The 23,232-nt window shown below is 39.7% G+C and overlaps 2 protein-coding genes across 4 annotated transcripts; one reads left to right on the forward strand and one right to left on the reverse strand.

Annotated features, from left to right (window-relative positions):
* Positions 1-215: 215 nt before the first annotated feature.
* TIMM9 (translocase of inner mitochondrial membrane 9) lies at positions 216-14,580 on the forward strand. 3 transcript variants are annotated; one of them, XM_021701400.2, is made up of 5 exons: positions 216-496; positions 2,834-2,919; positions 12,133-12,197; positions 12,563-12,658; positions 13,634-14,580. In XM_021701400.2, the coding sequence occupies exons 3-5, from the start codon at positions 12,159-12,161 to the stop codon at positions 13,766-13,768; spliced, it is 270 nt and encodes an 89-aa protein (XP_021557075.1). In that variant the 5' UTR covers positions 216-496; positions 2,834-2,919; positions 12,133-12,158; the 3' UTR covers positions 13,769-14,580. The 3 variants fall into 3 exon arrangements, with proteins under 3 accessions (XP_021557075.1, XP_021557076.1, XP_044773864.1); XM_021701401.2 differs by lacking the exons at positions 216-496; positions 2,834-2,919 and adding an exon at positions 9,313-9,357; XM_044917929.1 differs by lacking the exons at positions 216-496; positions 2,834-2,919 and having other exon boundaries at positions 11,646-12,197.
* On the reverse strand, positions 14,223-21,912 carry TOMM20L (translocase of outer mitochondrial membrane 20 like). Its single transcript, XM_021701399.1, has 5 exons — positions 21,777-21,912; positions 21,612-21,655; positions 20,655-20,736; positions 15,232-15,374; positions 14,223-14,276 (listed from the first exon to the last, which is right to left on the reverse strand). Exons 1-5 carry the CDS (start codon positions 21,910-21,912, stop codon positions 14,223-14,225), a joined length of 459 nt encoding a protein of 152 aa, XP_021557074.1.
* Between the last annotated feature and the right edge of the window lie 1,320 nt (positions 21,913-23,232).

Genomic DNA, 23,232 nt, shown 5'->3' on the forward strand with positions numbered 1-23,232 from the left:
TTAAAGCAGTACACTGCCCCACAAGACTTAAACATTGGATAAAACTGGAGGTTCTCCTCGGAGGCCCGCACAGGTCCCGACCTAACTGGGAATACCACTCCTGTTGACTAGGGACTGTTTACGGTGTAGCTCCTGGAGACCGTTAGGGACCTGGGACTAAGTAAATTAGTTTTACAAAAACTCTCGACAGATTCGGGTTGTTGTTGGCGTGGAATTCAGGAATAGAGAGCAATGACTAAGCATACAATTACAAAATTTAATCCTTAGAGAATTTTAGAATTCACTGGAGAGAGCGGCTTTTCTTCCAGAGTTCCCGGCGTTGTAACGAATCCGCGTCTTAAAGTCTAAGGGCTATTTGACATCGCCTCTCCCACGTGTTCTCTCCCATCCAGCGGCTGCGGCGCCCGCCCTGACCCAGACCCTCCGCCCCTAGATTCGACTGGCAGCGCAGCCCCCCAGCCTCGCACTGGTGTCGGATGCGAGAGCCTGTGCTTAAGTATGGTCTCTTTTCTCTGCCCTTAGAATCTCGGGTTCCCAGGCGGGGGGCAACAGGCTACGCTCTGGGAAGGTGGCGGGATCTCTGGAGGAGGCCGCCGCGTGGATGTGGGACTGGGTGGGGGGGGGTGCGGAGACCGGCAGCGCGTCCCCAAAGCAGGTTTGGGAGCTGCCGGGAGACCGTATCACTGGGGCGAGGGTCGGAATTTGAAGCTCTGAGCCACCCCCAATCCGGGTTTGGGGAGTAGGGGTCTTGTTTTGGAACAGTGAGTTAAATGTAAAGCATCCACGCGGTGACCTTGAGCTCACAGACAGGAGACCCTCCTTTAACTGAAAAATCGTCTCTAGACAGAATGCCATGACCCCACACCCCTTATCTGATATGCTAATTTTTGAGGATGTTTAGAGGTTTCCCTTTACGCATTACTAAAGGGGTTTTTTTTAATCAAAACAAAAAAATGTAATCTGTAAAGTTAAATAACAGTTTATTTCTGTATCTCATCTGTCTACTTTCATAGAAAATAAATCTTAGAATTAAAAGGGACCTTAGGGGCTCAGCTTTGGAGAACCTTTTAATTATTCTTGATAAATTTCTGTAATTATTTCTGTCATTATTTCTTATGTCAGTTACATTTCTCTCTTCCTTATTGGGCTCTTACTAGGTACCTGTTCGTTCACAATTTGTTTTATAATTTAGGTGAATTAAAAGATATAGTAACAATGTCAGAGACTTTGAAGATGACTTAACTCCCTTATTTTCTAGGTGAAACAAATATGAAAGAAAAAGTGACCTTCCCTCTGTAGTCTCTAAGGTGTGAGGGTAGGCATAGAAACTTACTAAAATGACTTGAATAAATTATTTGATTTGGATCTTACAAACCCTTTCATATCAGACCTGGGGTTAAAACTCAAGTAGTCTTGCCCCCATCTAGTCCAATGCTTATAGGCTCACCCTTCAGGCCTGGAAGCGATGCTTTAAACCCAAAAGCAGTAATCTTTCAAAAGTATTTTTTGCCTTGATTAGTAGTAAGTTGAGTTGGGGTTGCCAGTTATCAGACATAACTTACTAAACCTGCTGCAAATAATCTAAAGCAAAGGGACGTGGCAGAGCCATATTTTGTATCGATCAGATAAGTTCAGATCAATTTAGAAATCTGACCTATCAAAGACAATGATAGCCCTGAAACAAAAAATATGGCTCACAAAGTTTTCTTATGTCTTTTGTGTTGTTAACATCTTTACTTATTTACTTCCTCTTTCCCAACTCTTATACCTCCATATGTACATATATAAATAGTTACACTTTTTTTGCTGCCTGGTTTGCAAGTAAGTTTCAGACATGACCTTTAACCCTAATTTCTTCAGCATGTATCCTTAAGAACAGTCTATTACATAGCCACAGTAAGATTATCACACCTAATAAGGTAACATTCAGATTTCTTCAACTATCCCAAAAATGTCTTTATTTTTAACGCAGAAAATTTTTTTTTTGATTCAAGGTCGAAAGTTCACACATTGTTTAGTTGTCAGGACTGTTTAGTCACTTAATCTAGAACAGCCTTCTACCCCTTTTATGACTTTAACTTTTTAAAACGACTAGTCTACTTGTCTTACAAATTGTGCCACATTGTGGATTTTCCTAGTTATTCACTCATGATCAGAATCAGATCAAACATTTTTGGCAAGAATACTACATAGTTGATACTGTGTCTTTATTGGTATGGTGGTGACTGCCAGATCTTTCCAATGTAAAGGGACTGGTTTCCTTTGGTGATAAGTAACCTATGGAGGTACTTTGAGACCCTGGATATATCCTGTTCCCCAGCCATCTTTCACCCATTGTTTTATCGTTCATTCATGATCCTTGCCTGACTCACAAGATTATCAATTACCAGTACCAGTCATGCAGAGACTAGGGTCAGTTATCATGGTGATGGCCAAGGACATCAGAAGAATCACTTATTGTAAACTAAGTTTGAACAGAATTAGAAATTTGGCTCCAGACCTGGTACAAATCTGCATATGATTCCAAAAAAGAAATGGAGGGCATCTCCCGTCACATCCTAGTCCTTTGATTGTTTCGTTTTGTTTTCAAAAATTTCTGGGAATTGTTTGTCCTTTTGTGTTTATCTAAACATACTACCTGGAAAGATTAGGATGTTAAGTACTTCTTAATACCTATAACACATATGCTAAGGAATTGTAACCTAAGAATAGACTGAGGAAACTAATTTCACTTACCGAAAACAATTTAGCCAACAGAAGTTTAGATTTCGTCAAATAGCTTTAGAGCTTGAAGAGGCCTCAGCAGTCAAATTGTAATCCCCTCATTTTTCAGGTAAGAAATCAGTCATTGGAAACATTCAAGCAAAGGTTGGACAACTAATTTTCCGGAACAAAAGGAAAACTCATGCATCAGAAAAGGTTTGAATTGATGACGGATAAGATTTCTCTTTACTCTTAAGTTCCCTAGTTTTATTATATATTTTGTTTGACACAAAAATAACTTAGTATTGTTATCATTCCCAAGACCTAAGCCAGAGATTCTAGAACTTTCTTATCCCTTCCTTCCCTCTGCAGGTTTCAGGGATATAACCATAAGGTAACCTCTGATAGGATATGTTTCTACAATAACAGACATTTGCTGTAATAGCTGAAAACTAGGACTAAATCAAAGGGCAGCCACATTGCTTCTACCTGTTTCATCATCAGGTGGTTTGTGTGGCTGTTGGACTTTGTCAGTCAGCATAATTTAGTATTAACTATAAAATAGAATGCCCCAAGACTTAGAAGACCCCAAACTAGCAACTGAATATGAAAATCATTCACTCAATTATCTCCAGTATTTTCTAGGAACAAGTGCCTATAATTAAATATACCATAATCTTGATATTGGTGACTACACAGAAGAGCTTTGGAGACTTAGGCGGACTTGAGAAAACTGTTAGCTCTTAGTTCAGTTACAGGTCTGGGAAGATATTTGAAAAAATATATATATAATTGAATGACTAGAGAAAAGAAAATCATAATGGTAACAGCGGTATTGAATAGAACTATTTCTCTTTTATTTTCCAAATTCTCAAGAAATATTACTCATAAACTTTAAAGGAAGAGATATATACTATTAATGACTATATTAAAAATAATACCAAGAAAATAATTTTTTTTTTTAGAGATTTTATTTATCCATTTATTTTAGAGAGAGCATGCACACAAGCAGGGGTAGGGGCAGAGGGAGAGAGAATCTGAAGCAGACTCCACACTCAGCACGGAGCCAGGTACGGGGCTCAATCTCATGACCCCAAAATTATGACCCAAGCCAAAACCAAGAGTCCAACACTCAACTGACTGAGCCACCCAGGCACCCCCCAAGAAAATAATTTTTAAATAAGATTCATACCAAGAACATTTGGGGCACTTCTCATCTGTGTGTTATCAAAGACTTCCCAATAACAACCATCATTTGTCACCATGAGTTGTATACTAAGGGGCAAGTGGGGTAGAGTCAGCACAGTGTTACCAGTCTCTGAAACTTAACATTTAAAGATTTCATATCTTCTGCCTTTCTGGAACTCTAGTTAAAAAGTGATTATATAGGGCGCCTGGGTGGCTCAGTTGGTTAAGCGACTGCCTTCGGCTCAGGTCATGATCCTGGAGTCCTGGGATCGAGTCCCGCATCGGGCTCCCTGCTCGGCAGGGAGTCTGCTTCTCCCTCTGGCCCTCCCCCCCCATGTGCTCTCTCTCCTTCTCTCTCTCTCAAATAAATAAATAAAATCTTTAAAAAAAAAATGATTATATATTAATTTTAACCTGAAGAAATGAAAGGAATAGGAAAAAGAACGGGATTTTGACATCACAATCAGTGAACATGCAAATTTCTAAGGTTCTTATAAGAAAATCAGATCTTTTAACATTTTTGGTGTGAGGTGTAGAAACACCAGTGTCCTGAAGTACAGTGAATGTACTATACAATTCAAAAGGATCACGGTCTTACGGATGAACTTCTGTCATTTCAGCTAGAGGCCTGTTGTTCCATAATGCACTTTTTTTTTTTTAAGATTTTATCTATTTATTTGATAGACAGTGAGAGATGGAACACAAGCAGGAGGAGTGGAAGAAGGAGAACCACATCTTCTTCATTCATCTGTCAATGGACATCTGGGCTCTTTCCATAGTTTGGCTATCATCTACATTGCTGCTATAAACATTGGGGTGCAGGTGCCCCTTCGGATCCCTATGTTTGTATCTTTAGGGTAATCGCCCTTTTATTTTTTTTTTAAGTTCCCGCAGAACAGTATTTCATTTAATACCTGTTTTCACAAAAGTTATCTTACCAGTTCTTGGATATTTTCAGGCTGTTTTTTGAGTGAGAAGCCGAAAGAAGTCTAGTTCTGAGCGTTTGCTAACACTTCCTACACTGCCCACTGAATGTTGTTCTTGGGCAGGGAGTAGACAGCTGGGCAACTTCATTTTTTTTATATTAAACTTTTTATTTTGAGATTGTAGATTCACGTGCAGTTGTAGGGAAAAATGCAGACATACCTTGTGCCCTTTACCCAGTTTTCCACAGTGGTAACTAACATATTACAAAACATCACACTATCCCAACCCAGATATTGATGATACAGTCAAGATACAGAACATTTCCATCACAGAAGTCTCTCATTTTGCCTTTTTATAGCAATACTCACTTCCCTCCTACCTATATCCCCTCCTTAACCCCTGGCAATCACTAATATTCTCCATTTCTTTAATTTTGTCATTTCATGAATGTTATATAAATGATATAAAACCTTTTGGAATTGGCTTTTTTCTTTCAGCATAATTCTCTAGAGATTTGTGCAATTTTTGTGCATCAATAACTCATTCCTTTTTATTGCTGAGTAGTATTCCATGGTACTGGTGTACCAGTTTAACCATTCACCTACTGAAGAACATTTGAGTTGTTTCCAGTTTTTGACTATTAGAAAGTTTCCATATACAATCACATACAGGTTTTTGTGTGACCATAAGTTTTTATTTCTCTGTGATAAATGCCAAGGAATACAATTACTGGGTCATACGGTAGTTGCATGTTTAATTTTCTTTTTCTTTTTTTAGATTTTATTTATTTGACAGAGACCAAGCAAGAGAGGGAACACAAGCAGGTGGAGTGGGAGAGGGAGAAGTAGGCTTGCTGCTGAGCAGGGAGCCTGATTCGGGGCTGGAGCCTGATGCGGGGCTTGATCCCAGGACCCTGGGTCATGACCTGAGCCAAAGGCAGATGCTTAACAACTGAGCCACCCAGGCACCCCGCATGTTTAATTTTCTAAGATACTGCCAACCTGTTTGCTGGAGTAGCACACAATTTTACATTACTACTAGGAATATCTGAGTGATCCAGTTTTTCCACATACCAGCATTTGGTGGTGTCACTATATATATATATATATATATATATTTTTTTTTTTTTTTTTTAAGATTTTATTTATTTATTTGACACAGAGAGAGAGCCAGCCAGAGAGGGAACACAAGCAGGGGGAGCGGGAGAGGGAGAAGCAGGCTCCTGGCTGAGCAGGGAGCCCGATGGTGGGGCTCGATCCTAGGACCTGGGGATCATAACCTGAGCCGAAGGCATACATTTAATGACTGAGCCACCCAGGCGCCCCTGTCACTATAAATTGTAATAATTTTATGTTTCACATTTAAGTTCCTGATCCATTTTGAGTTAATTTTTATATAAGTCATATATAAATGAGAGACTTAGTGAGGTTAAATTTTTTCTTTTGGATGTACAGTTGTTCTAGTACCATTTGTTGAAAAGGCTGTCCTTCATTTCATTGCTTTTGCCCCTTTCCTAAAAATCAACTGGGCGGGGTGCCTCGGTGGCTCAGTCGTTGGGCGGCTGCCTTCGGCTCAGGTCGTGATCCCGGGGTCCTGGGATTGAGCCCCACATCGGGCTCCCTGCTCCATGGGAAGCCTGCTTCTCCCTCTCCCACTCCCCCTGCTTGTGTTCCCTCTCTCGCTGTGTCTCTCTCTGTCAAATAAATAAATACAATCTTTAAAAAAAAAAAATCAATTGGGCATATTTGTGTGACTCTAATTCTGGGTTCTCTGTTCTGTTCTATTGATCTATGTGTCTGCTACTCCACCCATAGCACACAATACTGATCACTGTAGCTCTGTAATACGTCTTAGAATCAGGTAGACTGATTTCCCCCATTTTATTCTTTTTTTTTAATTTGTTTTAGCTATTTTCCAATCCATGAACACAGTATGTCTCTCCATTTATTTAGGTCTTTGATTTTTTTCATCAGCATTTTGTAGTTTTCAGCATACAAGTCTTGTACATGCTTTGATTTACCCCTAAATTTTTTTTGAGTGATTGTTAATAGTATTGTACTTTTCATTGCCTGAGTGTTCACTGCAAGTATTTAGAGATAGAATTGATTTTTTGCACGCTTATATTGTATCCTGTCTTTCCTGAACTTACTAGTTCTGAGAGTTTCTTTGTAGATCCCTTGGGATTTTCTAAGTTCACAATTATGTCATCTGCAAAGAGAAACAATTTTATTTTCTTCCTTTACAGTCTGTATGTCTTACTTCCTTTTCTTGCTTTACTGCACTGGGTAGAACTTCCAGCAGTATATTAAGAGTGGTAAGAGCAGATACCCTGCCTTGCTCACAATCTTAGAAGAAAATAGTCTTTCACCATTAACTGTGGTTTTTTGTAGATGCTCATTATCAAGTTGAAGTTCTCTTTTCCTTATTTTCAAAGAGTTTTTATCATGAATGGGTGTTGAATTTGTCAAATGCTGTTTCTGCACCAATTGGTATGATATCTCATGATTTTTCTCCAAATACTGAAACAGTCTTGCACCTCTGGAGTAAACTCCACTTATTCAAGATGTATAATTATTTTTCTATATTGCTGAATTACATTTGCTATTATTTTGTCAAGGATTTTTATGTCTGTGTTTGTTGTGCTATTATGCTTTTGATGTCTGCAGGGTCTATGGTGATGTATCCTGTTTCATTCCTTATAATGATAGTGTGATTTCTTTTTTTTTTTTATTCTTGCTAGAGGCTTGTCTGTTATAATCTTTTCAAAGAACCAGCTCGTTGTTTTATTGACTTTTGTTGCACTTGTTTTCATTTTCATTAACTTCTGCTCTTTATTATTTTCTTCCTTCTACATGCTTTGGGTTTATTCTGTTCTTTTTCTAAGTGCTTGAAGTGGAAGTTTAGATTGCGGATTTCAGACCTTTACTTTTCTCTATTATATGCAGTTAGTTGTCAGTTTTCCTCTCGGCTCTGATTTAGCTGTGCCCCACAAATTTTGATGTGTTGTATCTGCAGTTTCATTCAGTTCAATGATTTTTTTCTCCTTTGAGACTTCCTCTTTGACCCATGGATTATTTAGAAGTAGTTTATTTCCCAAATGTTTGAGATTTTCCTGTTATCTTTCCGTTACTGATTTCCAGTTTGATTCTATTGTGGTCAGAGAACACATTCTGTATAATTTCAATTCTTTTAAATTTGTTGAGGCTAGTTTTATGGCCCAGGATACATGGTTTATCCTGGTCTGTGTTCCATGGGCACTTGATAAAAATGTGTATTCTGTGGTATTGGGTAAAATGTTCTATAAATGTGGATTGTGAGTTGATAGTATTTTTTTTCTATATCCTTGTAAATTTTCTGTCTAGTTCTATTGATTGTTGAGAGAGGAGTGTTGAAGTCCCCAACTGTATCTGTTTCTTTCTCCTTTCAGTTCTACTCTATTTTGCAACTTTCTTCTTTGGTGTGTATACATTTAAGATTGCTGTGTTTTCTTGGTAGGTTAATCCTTAAGTCCCTTTCTGTCTTGTAATTTCCTTTGCTCTGACATCTACTTTGTCTGACATTAATATATCCACTATTTTCTTTTGATTGGTTACATGATAGATCTTTTTCTATCCTTTTATTTTCAACCTGTCTGTATCATTATATTTGAAGTAAATTCCTTAGAGAGGGGCACCTGGGTGGCTCATTCGTTAAGCATCTGCCTTCAGCTCAGGTCATGATCCCAGGGTCCTGGGATGGAGCCCCACATCGGGCTCCCTGCTCAGCGGGAAGCCTGCTTCTCCCTCTCCCCCTGCTGTGTTCCCCCGCTCACTGTGTTTCTGTCAAATAAATAAAATCTTAAAAAAAAAAAAAAAATTTCTTAGAGACAGCATATAGTTGGTAATGTTTTTTAATCCATTCTACCAGTCTCTCTTAATTGAATATTGACACCAATTATATTTAATGTATTTATTTATTAGGGCTTAAATTTGCTATTTTTTATTTTCTGTTCTGTTTTTCTTGCCTTTCTGTGGATTACATGAATATATTTTGGAATTTCATTTTGATTTATCTATAGTATTTTTGAGAATGTTTCCTTATGTATCCTTTTTAGTGACTGCTCTAGTTACTTCATGATATTTATATACCTTATCACAGTCTAATGGTGTCAACACCAGTTTCAGTGAAGTATAGAAACCTTACCTCCCTTTACCTTTACCATATTTATTAATATACATTTAAAACAACATTAGACAGTTTTATAATTTTTGCTTCAACTGTCAAACAGTTTAGGACACTTTAGAAGAGAAGAAAAGTGTTTTGCACTTACTCATACTTGTTATTATTCTGTTTTTCCTCCTTCTTGATGTTCCAAGTATCCTATTATCATTTCCTTTCTGTTTAGAACTTTAATTCTTTTTTTAAGGTAGGTCAGCTGGCAACAAATTCTAGTTTCCTTCATTTGAGAATGTCTTGATTTCCCCTTCATTCCTGAAGTGTATTTTTTCTGGATGCAGGTTCTGGGTTGACTGATGTCATCCTAATTGTTTTCCCCTGTAGGTAAGATGTTACTTTTTCACTTGCTACTTTCAAAAATTTTTGTCTTTAGTTTTCAGATGCTTGGCTGTGCTGTATCTTGATGTAGATTTCTGTGTGTTTATGCTCTTTGACATTCATTCAGCTTCTCTTGGATGCATAAATTTATCTTTTGCCAAATTTGGGATGTTTTCAGCCATTATTTCTTCTAGTACTTTTACAGCCTTGCTCTTTTCTCCTCTTCTTCCAGGACTCTGTTGAAACAAATATTTGATCTTTTGTTACATCATATAGGTTCCCTGGTACTCTGTTCATTTTTTTTCATTATATTTTTCTGTTTGAATATTCAGATTGGTTCATTCTATTTTCTATCTTCTAGTTTGCTGATTGCTTCCTCTGTCCCCATTCTGCTATTGATTCTATCTGTTCAGTTTATTTTGGTTATTTAATTTTTCACTTCTTAAGATTTCCATTTGGTTCTTCTAATATCTTGTTTGTTTCAGGCATATTCATAACTACTCATTGAGGTATTTTTTATAATAGCCATTTTAAAATCTTTGTCAGATAATTTGAAATCTGTCATCTCAATATTGGATATATATTATCTTTTTTCATTCAGTTTGAGTTTTTTTTTTTTTAAAGATTTTATTTATTTATTTGACAGAGAGAGACATAGCGAGAGAGGGAACACAAGCAGGGGGAGTAGGAGAGGGAGAAGCAGGCTTCCCCGCAGAGCAGGGAGCCCGATGCGGGGCTCCATCCCAGGACCCTGGGATCATGACCTGAGCTGAAGGCAGACGCTTAATGACTGAGCCACCCAGGCGCCCCCAGTTTGAGATTTTCTTAGTTCTTGGTATGATGATTTTTTTTTTTTATTGTAACTTACATTTTGCATACTGTGTTATGAGGCTCTAGATCTTGTTTAAACCTTTTCTAGCTGGCTCCTTTTGCCACTGCTCCATTAGCAGAAGTCAGGGAGTGGGCATGCTGCCTCATTACTACTAGATGTAGGATAGAAGTCCAGGTGCCTCACTCTGTCACTTAAGGTATATGGGGCTGGTCTGCTCCTCAGTACTGCTGGGCAAGAGAGTAGGAGTTATGGTTCTCCAGCAGGCCTCCATTGGTAGGAGAGGGACTGGAGAGGGACTGGAGTGCCTCATTACTGCTCCCCACATGGTCCCCACTGACACCAAAAGAGGATATGTGAACTCATTACCACAGGACAGTAATGCAAGCCTTGGATCTCAAAGAGGCCTCCTTTGATACCACCCAGAGGGAAGAGAGAAGGGTAACCCATTACTGCCAATTGAGGTAGAAGTCCAGACTCATGTTGTTTCCACTGACACTTGTTGGGGTTGGGGGAGCCCTCATTAATGCCCAGTAAGGATGAAAGTCCCTGCTTCCAAATCTCCCTTCTCTGAAGTGTGGGGCCTGAGTGCTTCATTATAGCTTAGTGAGGGTGGAAGTCTAGGCTCCTAACTTGGCTTATGTTGATGTGGGTGGATGGGGGATACAGGCCAGTGATTTTGTTTGCCTGGAGTACACAGTTATTGTTTAAAAGTTTTCTATCTTACAGGCTTCCCCTTTCCTGGCCCTTTGGCTAGATAGGGCCAGCTTTGGGGAGATGGGGGGTTTTGACTGTGCCCATTGGCATTTGCAGATTGCTGGCTTCTTCAGCTCCAACTCTGTGATAGAGGAGACAAAAAAGAGAGAAATTCCCCACTGTTTTGTTTCTCAGGTCCCAAGGGCCCTGGCCAATATACTTTATTCTCTCCACCTTTTTAAAGTCTTATGTTTGTTTTATGTCATGTCCAGTGTTTTTAGTTGTACTTAGTTTGAAGAATAAGGAAGAACACATCTCTTGCTCCATCTTCCCAGAAGCACAAGTCCTAAACTGCATTGTATAATATAGAATCTTCTCTTTGACTGGTTAGTGGTATTTTATAATAGCACAGCAGTACTTGAAAAATTGTGACCTTCAGTTAATTGATGGTATTTTTCAGGTAGCTTATATGGTAAAAACATATGCAGTTGACCCTTGAACAACAAGACAGATTTGAACTACATAGGTCCACTTATATGCAGATTTTTTACAGTACTGTATTATTAATGTCTTATGATTTTTTTTTTTGAGAGTGTGGGAGCGGGGGGGGATAGTGAGGGGCAGAGGGAGAGAGCATCTTAAGCAGACTCCCCACTGAGCATGGAGCTCCACATGGGGCTTGATCCCACAACCCATGAGATCATGACCTGAGCCGAAATCACAAGTCTGAGTTTAACCAACTGAGCTACCCAGGCGCCCCACGTGGATGGTGTTTATTAACAATTAATAGAAACTTTGTATTTATGTAGAGATAGTAAAAGAATCATTATTATCACAGGTCAAAGTTACATTAAAATAGTTAAGTACTTGCAGGAAGACACCAGAGATCTCTTGGTTTCCCTTAAAACCTTACTAGGAACGAGGCTTTAACAAGTAACCTTGCAAGGTAATAGAGCAAGCTGTCTTAAAACTGGTGATTTAGATAGAGGGGGCCTTTGGAGCCTATAGCCAGCATTAAAAAATCTAATTCTGTAAAATGTAGTGTTCTTCATTGCCATTAATGACCTAGGGGATTGTGGAGAGGGGGATATAATTACATACTCCATTAGAAATTTATAAAATAAAAACAGTAATTTCAGGTAAATTTTGTTTCATTTATTTTCATAAACTCTTCCTGTTTTAATTACCTAACTTTTTAGCTAGCCTAAAAATATTTGTTCAGAGACTGACAAACTTTTTCTTAATTTTTAAATCAGGTGACTAATAAACATACCAATAGAATATGGCTGCACAAATACCAGAATCTGATCAGATAAAACAGGTAAGGTATTACAATTAACAAAAAAGAATTTTGCAAAAAATTTAAGGCTAACTGGGTACAACCATGTCAGTCAGTGATCTCACAAAATAACTTCATATTTCATTTCCAAAAATGGATTTTAAATGATATGAAACATTTATTTTTCAGATATCCAGGAATGAATAAATATTCAACTAGAAAATTGGACTATATTTTGTAGATCATACCATGCAGGTCATATTATGCCCATTTGAGTTAGTGAAAGAACTGTTGATTTCAAGTATTACAGGGTATTTTCCCCAAATACAAAACATCAGTAATTAAAGTTTCAAAACATCTTTGCTTTAAAAAACCAAATATTAAAGAATGTTCTGATTTGTTCGTAGTTTAAGGAATTTCTTGGAACCTACAATAAACTTACAGAAACCTGCTTTTTGGATTGCGTTAAAGACTTCACAACAAGAGAAGTAAAACCTGAAGAGGTATGAAAAGTGTTGCCCACTGAAAATTCTCTAAACCTGTCATAAACAATAGAAATGGGATGCCTCTAACCATTTCCCTTGTTCCTAGTTACTACAGGAATTTGGGTTACTTAATATGTTCCACTGCTCAGAGGAACTGAAGCAGTCAGGGACCCATGGCATTGAAGTTAATGATCACAAATTTAATATGACAGCCTGTCATATATACTGTAGCATGGCAGATTTTTTTTTTTTTTTTATAAGATGCCTAGGGCTTGCTGAATTACTGTTCCATAGCAAAGAAAGATTCTTACTAATTAGCTTTCAGTCAAGATGGCCTGGCTAGAGAAACTTGATATGGCTCTTCTATCTGACCCTGACAACTCAATTTTGGAAAAAGCAGAGCTTGAATATGGCGGCTCATATTGCATAGGTGGACTCTGAAAACTCAATCCTATGAGATCTCTTAATTTTTAATATCCTCATCAAAACATTTATATATTGGCTAAAAGTGACATAAACTTCCTCCAGTGTAAGATGTTGATCAACATTCATGCCAATAACATATAACCAGCAATCAACAAGTCCTTGTTAAATAAATGACAAAGCTTGAAAAATGCTAAGTATAGTATTCTTCTTGTTAAAAAGAAATGTTGAAATTTAGGAATGTGCAGAATGGAGTTTCTCATTAAAAAGGAACAAACTTACTCCTGGGCCTATGTTTTAACAATCAGAATGAGGGATGGAAAAGTCAGGGACATACCATTGTTTTTAGTGCTTATAAACTGGTAGGCATTCAGTATATATTAATTCTTGTAAATGGATAAAACTACTAACAATTGAAAGCTATATGGACTTGCTACTCATTCATACCATTTAGTTCTCATCTATTGAAAGAAAAGAAAAGCACCCACTGGTTGTTCATTTAGAGTACGTGCACTTTTTAAAAATTAGTATTTCTGTGTTGCCTCTTGGATCTTCTCTTTTTATTTCTAGACCACCTGTTCCGAACATTGCTTACAGAAATATTTAAAAATGACACAAAGAATATCCATGAGATTTCAGGAATATCATATTCAGCAGAATGAAGCCCTGGCAGCCAAAGCAGGACTTCTTGGCCAACCACGATAGAGAAGTCCTAATGGATGGACTTTTGATGAAAGATTGCCAGCGGCTGTTGTGATGGAAATGAGGATTCATCTGATAGAATCCCCTGAAAGCAGTAGCCACCATATTAAACTGTCTGTCATAACTTTGGCAAATGGAAACAACTGGAGAAACAAAATTGCTATTTACTGAGAATAATCAAAATAGGAGGTCTTATTGTTCAATGAAAGTAATAAGATGCAACATTTGTTGAGGCCTTAAGATTCAGCAGCTTGGTAATTTCATTAGAAAAATAAACCATTGTTTCTTCAATTGTGACTGTTAATTTTAAAGCAAAATATGTGTTCAATCATGTATGAGATAGAAACAATTTTTTATTACTAAAAGTAAAATAAATGGAAATATCACTGGGCAGTTGTTTATACTATATAGAGTACCATAGTATTCTGACTGGACTGTGGATACGTTGAAATGTTTTTCAATCACGATCGTCCTCCAAGTATTCCTGTTCATTCATGTCTGCCTCAAATTGCTGGTAAATACATAAAATAGTTACTTGCTAATCATTTCAACGCACGATCATTTCTTGCCTCCCTTCTTGTGTCAGGGTAGGCATTATACATTCGTATCTTAGCCATATTTTTCATATGTCTACAGGAAACATTCCATCTGAGACTACCTTGTGAATATGTAAGAGTTGACTAGTATGCTCTAGTGGAGACTGTGTTTTGTGTTTTGTTCAAAAGCTGAGTCCAACATGAATGATTCTCAGTCCAACATTATACAGTGTATTCTCATCCATGACGTGTGATCAGTGCAATAAAAAGTGAACTGAAGTTAAAGTAGTGTCTTATGGCTAAATGAATCCTAAAACAAATCCAAGCATTTGCAGGGAATTCTAGTTGATACATAAATATACCAAGAAATTTGGTAAATGTTAAGTAGACTAATACCCACTAGTAAATTGGCTTCTGAGTGGATTTCATTTGGTACCAATCTAAACTTGCACTTAAGAGAACACTAATTTAAGTTAGCCTATATGTTTCCATTACCAAAGTGATTTCTATGTTTTGTCATATTTGAAGCCAAAAGTATTCTGCTTTGATAAATTATGGTTTTCTGTATTACATCTAATTTTTAAGCTATTGCATCATTTAACTAACAATACCATTTAACTTACAGGCCTCTGTTGACATTACAGTCAGTAATCATTAGGGCTTTGAAGGTACAAAGACAAAATATTAACAGTGCTACCTTTAAAGTGGAAATGTTGAAACATCTATAAGACTCAACAAAATATACAATTCACTGTAGTTAAAGGAACATGAAAAATAAGCTTGTTTCATCATAAGGCAAGAAAAGCAACCAAAAATTCAGAAATTTTACTTATTTAAAGCTCCCATCCACACACAAATTTTGCTATTTTTACGTAATCAAGCCTAACATGGTTATTTACATTTAGCAAAGACAATTAAGTATGTGCTCACCTGGCAAATAAGGGGAATTTTGTGTAACAGCATCTCAAATACCTGAGGAGGCAGTGTGAGTTTGAAAACCTTCAGAAGTTCCTGTGGTTGTCCACACACTAAAAGGGCATTGCTGAGATGTTCAACCCCCAACTGATGCTCTCCTGAAACAGATTGATAAGGTTTAAAGCAAAATGTTAACATTCTTCCAAATAAACATTCCACAAATTACCAAGAAAGCACCAAGTGTTGAAATAAAAAAAAGCATATCAAACTACAGACTACTTAAACAAGTCTTAAAAGGAGTAAAGACTATAATGGGAAAATGTTGAACTGCCAATTAGATTCACTGTGATCAAGCTGCAAGATGAATAATTTTATGACCCAAATTACTATTAAAAAGTGCACTTTTGCTTTAGAAATACTCATGTTCTACAATGTGGGTTCGCAAGAGGGGGGTATTGAGTGTTTAAAGATTGTTTTCTGCTGTTACTGATAGGAGATAGATTATCTTTAACTCTACATGTGTGATTGTTGAAATATAAAGGAAACACCTGATGTTCTGGCTAAACGAGACTTTAAAAAAATAGATTGTATTACCAAAGAGTTTGAAACGGTTTACTGTAACACGAATTACATAGCTAGGGGAAGAAAAGATATTTATGAACTTTGATTTCTAAGTAGTTTTAAGATGAATTTTAGGATGATTGGCTATAAAGAATGAAAATTTATGTAGTATGGAAATTAATCATAGAATTTCTGTTTAAATTTTAACATGGAATCACTTAGTCTCACTACTTCATTCCAGGAAACTGAGGCAAAGATCAGTGAAATGATTTAAATTTTCAGAATTAATGCCAAAATTAGTAATTGAACTTAATTTTCTGAACCTTGAGACCACAGTGTGCTGCCTCTCTTCAGGTGTTACATAATTTCCCATTTATTGGTTGAAATACGTGGTCATCTGAAGAGAAAAGTGCATGAAGGGCAGAAAATATTGCTTCCCAGATTTGTATTAAGTATAAACTGAAAAACTATCAGAAGGATATTTCTTAGATGGAATACTGTGCTAGTGTTTCACTAAAAGGTTTATTAAAGATTTATTTATTTTAGAGAGAGAGCACAAGCCAGGGGGTAGGGGGCAGAGGGAGAGAATCTCAAGCGGACTCCCCGCTGAGCACGGAGCAGGGCTCCAACCCACTACCCTGAGATCATGACCTGAGCTGAAACCAAGAGTCACTCAACCAACTGAGCCACCCAGGTGGCCCTAAAAGGTTTATTTTAAATTAATAAAATTACAGCTTTATGGAGATGACACATTAGGTCAAAATACTTTGGTCGTATTGAACCTTTTAAAGAAAGATAACATAGTGCCTCCTGTCAGGGCACCTGGGTGGCTCAGTTGGTTAAGCGTCTGCCTTCGGCTCAGGTCAAGATCTCAGGGTCCTGGGATTGAGTTGCGTATCAGGCTCCCTGCTCAGTGGGGGGGTCTGCTGCTCCTTCTGAGCCTCCCCACTGCTCATGCTTTCCTGTTGTCTCTCAAATAAATAAATGATTTTTAAAAAATAGTGACTCCTCTCAGGATGATAGAGTTAATGTGACACAAAAACAATAATCAATTTGATCAAGTCAACCAACCGATAAATTCAATCAAATCAGCTAATCAGAAATTTCAATCAAAATTATTGGCTCTATGGTCCTATGTAGACATAACCACAATTGAGATGGCTATGGGACTATACTATTTGACAGCAAAGTAATGAAAATTGGGGGTGTGGCAGAGAGGAGTGGAGAAAATTAAAAGGATTACAAAAAACTAGGTGAAAAATTATTGCATTAGAACACTAGTTCTCAAACAGTGTATTGTAATAACCTAGAGTTTTAAAAAATACTGACACCTGGGTCCCATCCCAGAGATTCTGATTTAATTGGTTTGGGGTTTGGTGGGGATTTAAATAAGCAACCAAGATGAGAACTCCATTAAGTAAAATATGGGCATACATAACCCTTAAAGAGCTAATTAATCACCCTTAAGAGGTAAAAATTTAATTTTTTAAGAAGATTTTATTTATTAGAGAGAACACAAGCAGGGAGGAGGAGCAGAGGGAGAGGGAGAAGACGACCCCCCCCCAAAACAAGGAGCCGGATTCGGGGCTCCATCCCAGGACCCTGGGATCATGACCTGAGCCAAAGACAGACCTGAGCTGAAGACAGACCGGAGCTGAAGACAGACCAACTGAGCCATCCAGGCGCTCCAGAGGTAAAAAATTTAAAAACCAAGTTTGCAATTTTTGTTTTAATAGTCTCAGTATTTGTAACATCTTCACCTCTAAGTCTCACTGAACTATTACATGAAAGCTTTTAAACAAAGTGAATAAGAATAGGGGCATCGGGGCGCCTGGGTGGCTCACTCGTTAAGCGTCTGCCTTCGGCTCAGGTCATGATCCCAGGGCCCTGGGATCGAGCCCCGCATTGGGCTCCCTGCTCAGCGGGGAGCCTGCTTCTCCCTCTCCCTCTGCTTGTGTTCCCTCTCTGGCTGTCTCTCTCTGTCAAATAAATAAATAAAATTAAAAAAAAAAAGAATAGGGGCACCTGGGTGGCTTAGTCGTTAAGTGTCTGCCTTCCAGTCAGGTCATGATCCCAGGGTCCTGGGATGGAGCCCCGCATCAGGTTCCCTGCTCTTCGGGAAGCCTGCTTCTCCCTCTCCCACTCCCCCTGCTTGTGTTCCCTTTCTCACTCTCTCTCTCTGTCAAATAAATAAAATCTTTTAAAAAAAAATAAAGTGAATAAGAATATATCATGTAATTATTTATAATTCCTACTTTTTCTCTCCATATTTATACTATCCCAATTCAAAAAATGTTAAAGCCAAAAGGGTTTGCTATTTTAATTGCCCTTATGTCCAAGCAGTATCCACATTTAGGAATTAATCCAGAGGAAATAATTCTGTGAGGCCCCCAGTTTTGTTTTTTTTTTTTCAAGATTTTATTCATTGAGGGGCGCCTGGGTGGCTCAGTTGTTAAGCGTCTGCCTTTGGCTCAGGTCATGATCCCAGGGTCCTGTGATCCAGCCCCGCATCAGGCTCCCTGCTCTGCAGGAAGCCTGCTTCTCCCTCTCCACTCCCCCTGCTTGTGTTCCTCTCTCGCTGTCTCTCCCTGTCAAATAAATAAAAAATCTTAAAAAAAAAAAAAAGATTTTATTGATTGATTGAGAGAGAATTGAAGCAGACTCCGTGCTGAGCGCAGAGCTCTACTCCTGGTTGGGCTCAGGACGCTGAGATCATGACCCGAGGGGAAACCAAGATTCAGACCTCAACCGATGAGCTACCCAGGCACCCTGTGAGGCGTCTAGTTTATATTTATATAATGGGGGGGCACTTTTTTTTTTAAGATTTTATTTTTTTTAAGTAATCTCTATCTGCAATGTGGGCTCAAACTTACAACCCCCAGATCGACTCACATGCTGTACTGAGCCAGCCAGGCATCTGGGGGGCCCTTTTAAGAAAAAGAATATAAAATTATGAATACAAAATTGCTAGGACTCTTCCCAGAACCTTCAAAGAAGTTTGAGCAAATGAAGGTCCTTAAAGTTTATGCTTTACCACCCTGTATAAAATCACTCCTGTTTATATCATTTAAGTCATTTCCAACTATTCATTTTGTCATTTTTTTTTTAAAGATTTTATTTGACAGAGAGAGAGAGAGATCACAGTGGGGGATGGGGGGGCGGGGGGGAGAGGGAGAAGCCGGCTCCCAGCCAAGCAGGGAGCCTGATGCGGGGCTCGATCCCAGGACCCTGGGCCACCCAGGCGCCCCCCATTTTGTCATCTTTAAGATATATTTAGCCCATTTATAAAATTTCCCAAAAGAAAACATTAGTATTGAATAAAACACTAAAACTTAAAATTATAATGATTAATGTGCAATGACTTTTTTCATTTCTCAAAACCTTTATCATGGTATTAAGCCACTGAATTAAAGTAAAAATCTTGGGTATTGCTATGAGTTGTCCAGGATCTTGACTTTGTTTTTCATCAATTCTGGAGGATGCTACCTCTTAAGTGCAGGGTGAAAAAACCTTTTCAAAAAAGACAAAAGAGCAAAAACAGCTACAGGCACTATGATGGGAGGAAATTTGAAACACTTGAAAAAAAGATACATAAACGGGTATCATGCTCATTTATCCAGCAACATCATTCATCCCTTACAAAAGAAGCCTGAAAACAAATTATTTTTCTTTCCAGGGTTTAACACCAGAACAAAGACATGATTGTTACATACAGCATTTACAAAATATTTATATTATCTACCATCATTTTATCTAACGATATTGTGAAGCCTTCTCAAAACTATGTGGAGGGGCACCTGGGTGGCTCGGTCGTTGAGCGTCTGCCTTCGGCTCAGGTCATGATTCCAGGGTCCTGGGATCGAGCCCCGCATCGGGCTCCCTGCTCAGCCAGGAGCCTGCTTCTCCCTCTCCCACTCCCCCTGCTTGTGTTCCCCTCTCTCGCTGTGTCTCTCTCTGTCAAATAAGTAAAATCTTTAAAAAAAACCAACTATGTGGAATTCGGTGGGGATAAATTATAATTCAAAATACAGTTGACGGCCATTAAGTCCAAGGTAGCCCCTACATACATCACTACGTTAGACACAGTACAAGAATGGTCATTTATAATGATTTCATCATCATAATAAGTAATTATTATGTTAAGAATACTCTAAGAATGCAGGAGATTTTTTATAAAACAGTTCAATTTTTTTTTAAAGATTTTATTTATTTATTTGAGAGAGAGAGAGCACATGAGAGGGGGGAGGGTCAGAGGGAGAAGCAGACCCCCTGCTGAGCAAGGAGCCCGACATGGGACTCGATCCCGGGACTCCAGGATCATGACCTGAGCCGAAGGCAGTCGCTTAACCAACTGAGCCACCCAGGCGACCAAACAGTTCAAATTTTTTTAAGTTTTAATTCATAAAACATTTGGGTCATTTGGAAAAGTCATTTACTCAGAATTTTACCTGACAATAAATGAAGTGTTAACTGTATTTGGCTTTGCTTCTCCATCTGCTCATTCCCAAGACTGCCACAGAAACCTGAATGCTATGTATAATATGGTGAGATGAACAGTGTGACCAAGTGAAAATCTCTTTAACTAAAGCAAGTTGGTTAACACATCTAGCTAGTTTTTGTTTTTTTTCTTTGAGAGAGAGAGTGGGGGTGAGTAGGGGCAGAGGCAGAGAGAATTTTAAGCAGGCTCCAGACTCAGCTTGGAGCCCGACATGGGGCTCAATCTCACAACCCTGAGAACGTACCTGAGCCAAAATCAAGAGTCGGGAGGCTTAACTGACTGAGCCACCCAGGTGCCCCAAGTTTTTTGACATATAAATACCAATCTAAAATTTTTTCAACATATATATATGCTTACAAAAGAGTATTTACATTCTCACCTCTAGATAACCAAAGTTGTCCCATTTGTACCTCTTGCAGAAAAAGTTCTTGCAATTTTTCATTCTTTGCTGGATCCCACAACTAAAAGATTCACAAAATATTTAACAATGAGTAATGAATGTAAGGTATAGGGTTACTGATCAAAATTATTTAATTTTTATTTAAGAAGGCATATCTTGAACCTAATCTCTAAATCCAAGGTATGATAAACACAATTTTCTTTATAATAGTTAAACAACTTAAGATGGAATTACAATTTCAGGCAATTAAAAAAAAATCCATGGCATATTGAAATTGGGTTGAGCTGCTTGTAATAACTCATCTGTATTTTACCCAGCTTCCTAAGTACACATACCAGAAATCCTACTGTAATTAACTACAACACACCTAGTTTTGTAGGTTGCAAAATTATTTTCTTGCCTAGGCTTTTAACAGTGTTTTTCGATTTGGCAAAGGGCATGGCGAGGGATTGGCAGGGCAGTTGGTGATGTTCAGAAGCATGCTGTGGTTTGCTTCAGCCTGGTTCAGGAAGGTGACCAGAGTCACAGGACGGCGTCATCACTGGTATCATGCCCAGGGCTGGTCTTTAAAGGTAGGCAGAGTGGACAAGCCTTGACCCAAAATTATCAACTCCCCTGCCAGTCACTTCAGCCTCAGTCTGTTATAGCTGGAGGGCTTTTGTGTTTGTGTTTGCTGTCCCCAAGAATTCTCTTTTTAAAATGGGATGGGCCATTTCATAATTCCAAGTGGTTCTTCCTTCCTTCCCTTTCTTTTGTAACCGCACAATAAAAACGACACCTAGGCCTAATGTAAGCGGGGCGGGGCGCGGGTGGGCAGAGGCCGCGGGAGATGCCTGCTCAGAGACCAGCCAGGGGCCCCTGAGGCACAGCCAGAAGCTGCCCGGGGCCCAGAGGTTACTCACTATAACGCCACCTCGGCGTCGCTAAGCACTTCACCTGGGCGCCCCGTCCCGCAGCCTTCTGCTGCTGGGCTCTTCTTCCTGCAAACACAACATGGCACGTGCTGCTAGGGAGCCATCCCGACGCCCGCGTGCGCTCCGCCGAGCCCTCGCCCCGTGGGCCGGCCCGCCGCCCGGCCGGCCACGCCGCCGTCGCACTCACTGTCCCGCAGGCAGCGCCTGAACGCGGGGTCGCCACGCCGCTTCCGGTCGAAGTAAACGCAGTAACCGAGGAAGGCGACGGCGCCGCAGGCCGCCAGAGCCGCCAGGAGGCCGAGGACGGTGCGGACGCAGGGCATCCGGCCGCGGGCGTCTAGGAGCCGAGCGTTGGGCGCGGGCTGGCGAGCGCGGGGAGCCGGCCGGCCAGCAGGGGGCGTCGGCGCGGCGCCCATGCCGGCCTCGGGGTTTCCTGTGCGCCGGCCGCAGGCGTGCGGAGCGGCGCGTCGACGCCCGGTCCCGCGGGCGGCCGAGCGAGGAGGAAATCGAGGGTCCGGGAGGACGCGTGGACGAGGTCTCACGGCCGCCGAGTAGCAGAGCTCTGTTCGAACCAGGTCTGTCGCAGTCCAAATTCTGAACCCCTTACCCAGACGCGCTCCTTTCCCTGTGCCGACGACACCCATTCAGGCAAATCACAGTGTGTCAGGAACCTGGTTAGCTGGAACTGGATCCTCCATAAGCCCCTGTTCCCTTTCCTGCAAATTGAAATTGAATCCTAACTTCGGTCTCCTTCTAGCTCGCAGCACTGCCCACTGAGCACCTGAACAGTGCTCCCCATTAGTCCGTGCTCCCCAACCTGGTCTGCCTTGTCACCTGGAAAGAACCCAGTCATCCACAGCCCCCGACCACCTTAGCTCAATAGCGGGAGGAAAGAGGAGTCTGGAAGCAATAATATTAGCCCCGGGAGTGGGGGCGGGGGGAGTGAATTTGTTGGCCTGGGCCTGACAGCCAAAGGTCCCAGAGCACAATCAACTCTGAGAGACCCATGATGCTTACTAGCCTAGATGTGTTTCTAATATTTGCTTTATTCATACACAGCAGGAAGAATGGAGGTAAGACTGACCCCAAATACAGAATTTTGATTTTTCTACTAAGCCACAGAGAAGGCATAAGCTAGGTAAGGACCTAAAGAACTAAATAATTTCTCTTTTTTTATTAGGCTAATCAACTGGTCTTTACAATTTACTGATACTACTAGTGTGTGCTAACAAGACGCTCATTACTGCTTGATTGCCGTCAGGGCCCAGAAGCAGCCCAGGCCTTCACAGTTTAACAGGTGTAAGTTACACAGAATTGTTTTCTTTTTTTTTTAAATTTTTTTTTTTTTAATTTTTTTTTTAAGATTTTATTTATTTATTTGTGAGAGAGACAATGAGAGACAGAGAGCATGAGAGGGAGGAGGGTCAGAGGGAGAAGCAGACTCCCCGCCAAGCAGGGAGCCCGATGCGGGACTCGATCCCGGGACTCCAGGATCATGACCTGAGCCGAAGGCAGTCGCTTAACCAACTGAGCCACCCAGGTGCCCCCAGAATTGTTTTCTTGAGTACTCTTACGTTCCTTCCTCAGTCTTCTATTTGGGAACTTGGTCTAGTGTCAAAACCCAATTGTAATCATGAACAGAA

Source organism: Neomonachus schauinslandi, chromosome 9 (genome assembly GCF_002201575.2).
Source record: "Neomonachus schauinslandi chromosome 9, ASM220157v2, whole genome shotgun sequence".
Taxonomy (NCBI): domain Eukaryota; kingdom Metazoa; phylum Chordata; class Mammalia; order Carnivora; family Phocidae; genus Neomonachus; species Neomonachus schauinslandi.

Excerpts from the sequence above, each read along its gene's own strand:
- TOMM20L (XM_021701399.1), bottom strand. The coding sequence starts at position 21,912 with ATGCCCTGCGTCCGCACCGTCCTCGGCCTCCTGGCGGCTCTGGCGGCC. Across the intron at positions 21,656-21,776 it reads CAGGCGCTGCCTGCGGGACA|GAAGAAGAGCCCAGCAGCAG; the intron begins GTGAGTGCGACG and ends TTGTGTTTGCAG. Across the intron at positions 15,375-20,654 it reads ACAACTTTGGTTATCTAGAG|GAGAGCATCAGTTGGGGGTT; the intron begins GTGAGAATGTAA and ends AATCTGTTTCAG.
- TIMM9 (XM_021701400.2), top strand. The coding sequence starts at position 12,159 with ATGGCTGCACAAATACCAGAATCTGATCAGATAAAACAG. Across the intron at positions 12,198-12,562 it reads AATCTGATCAGATAAAACAG|TTTAAGGAATTTCTTGGAAC; the intron begins GTAAGGTATTAC and ends ATTTGTTCGTAG. Across the intron at positions 12,659-13,633 it reads GAGAAGTAAAACCTGAAGAG|ACCACCTGTTCCGAACATTG; the intron begins GTATGAAAAGTG and ends TTTTATTTCTAG.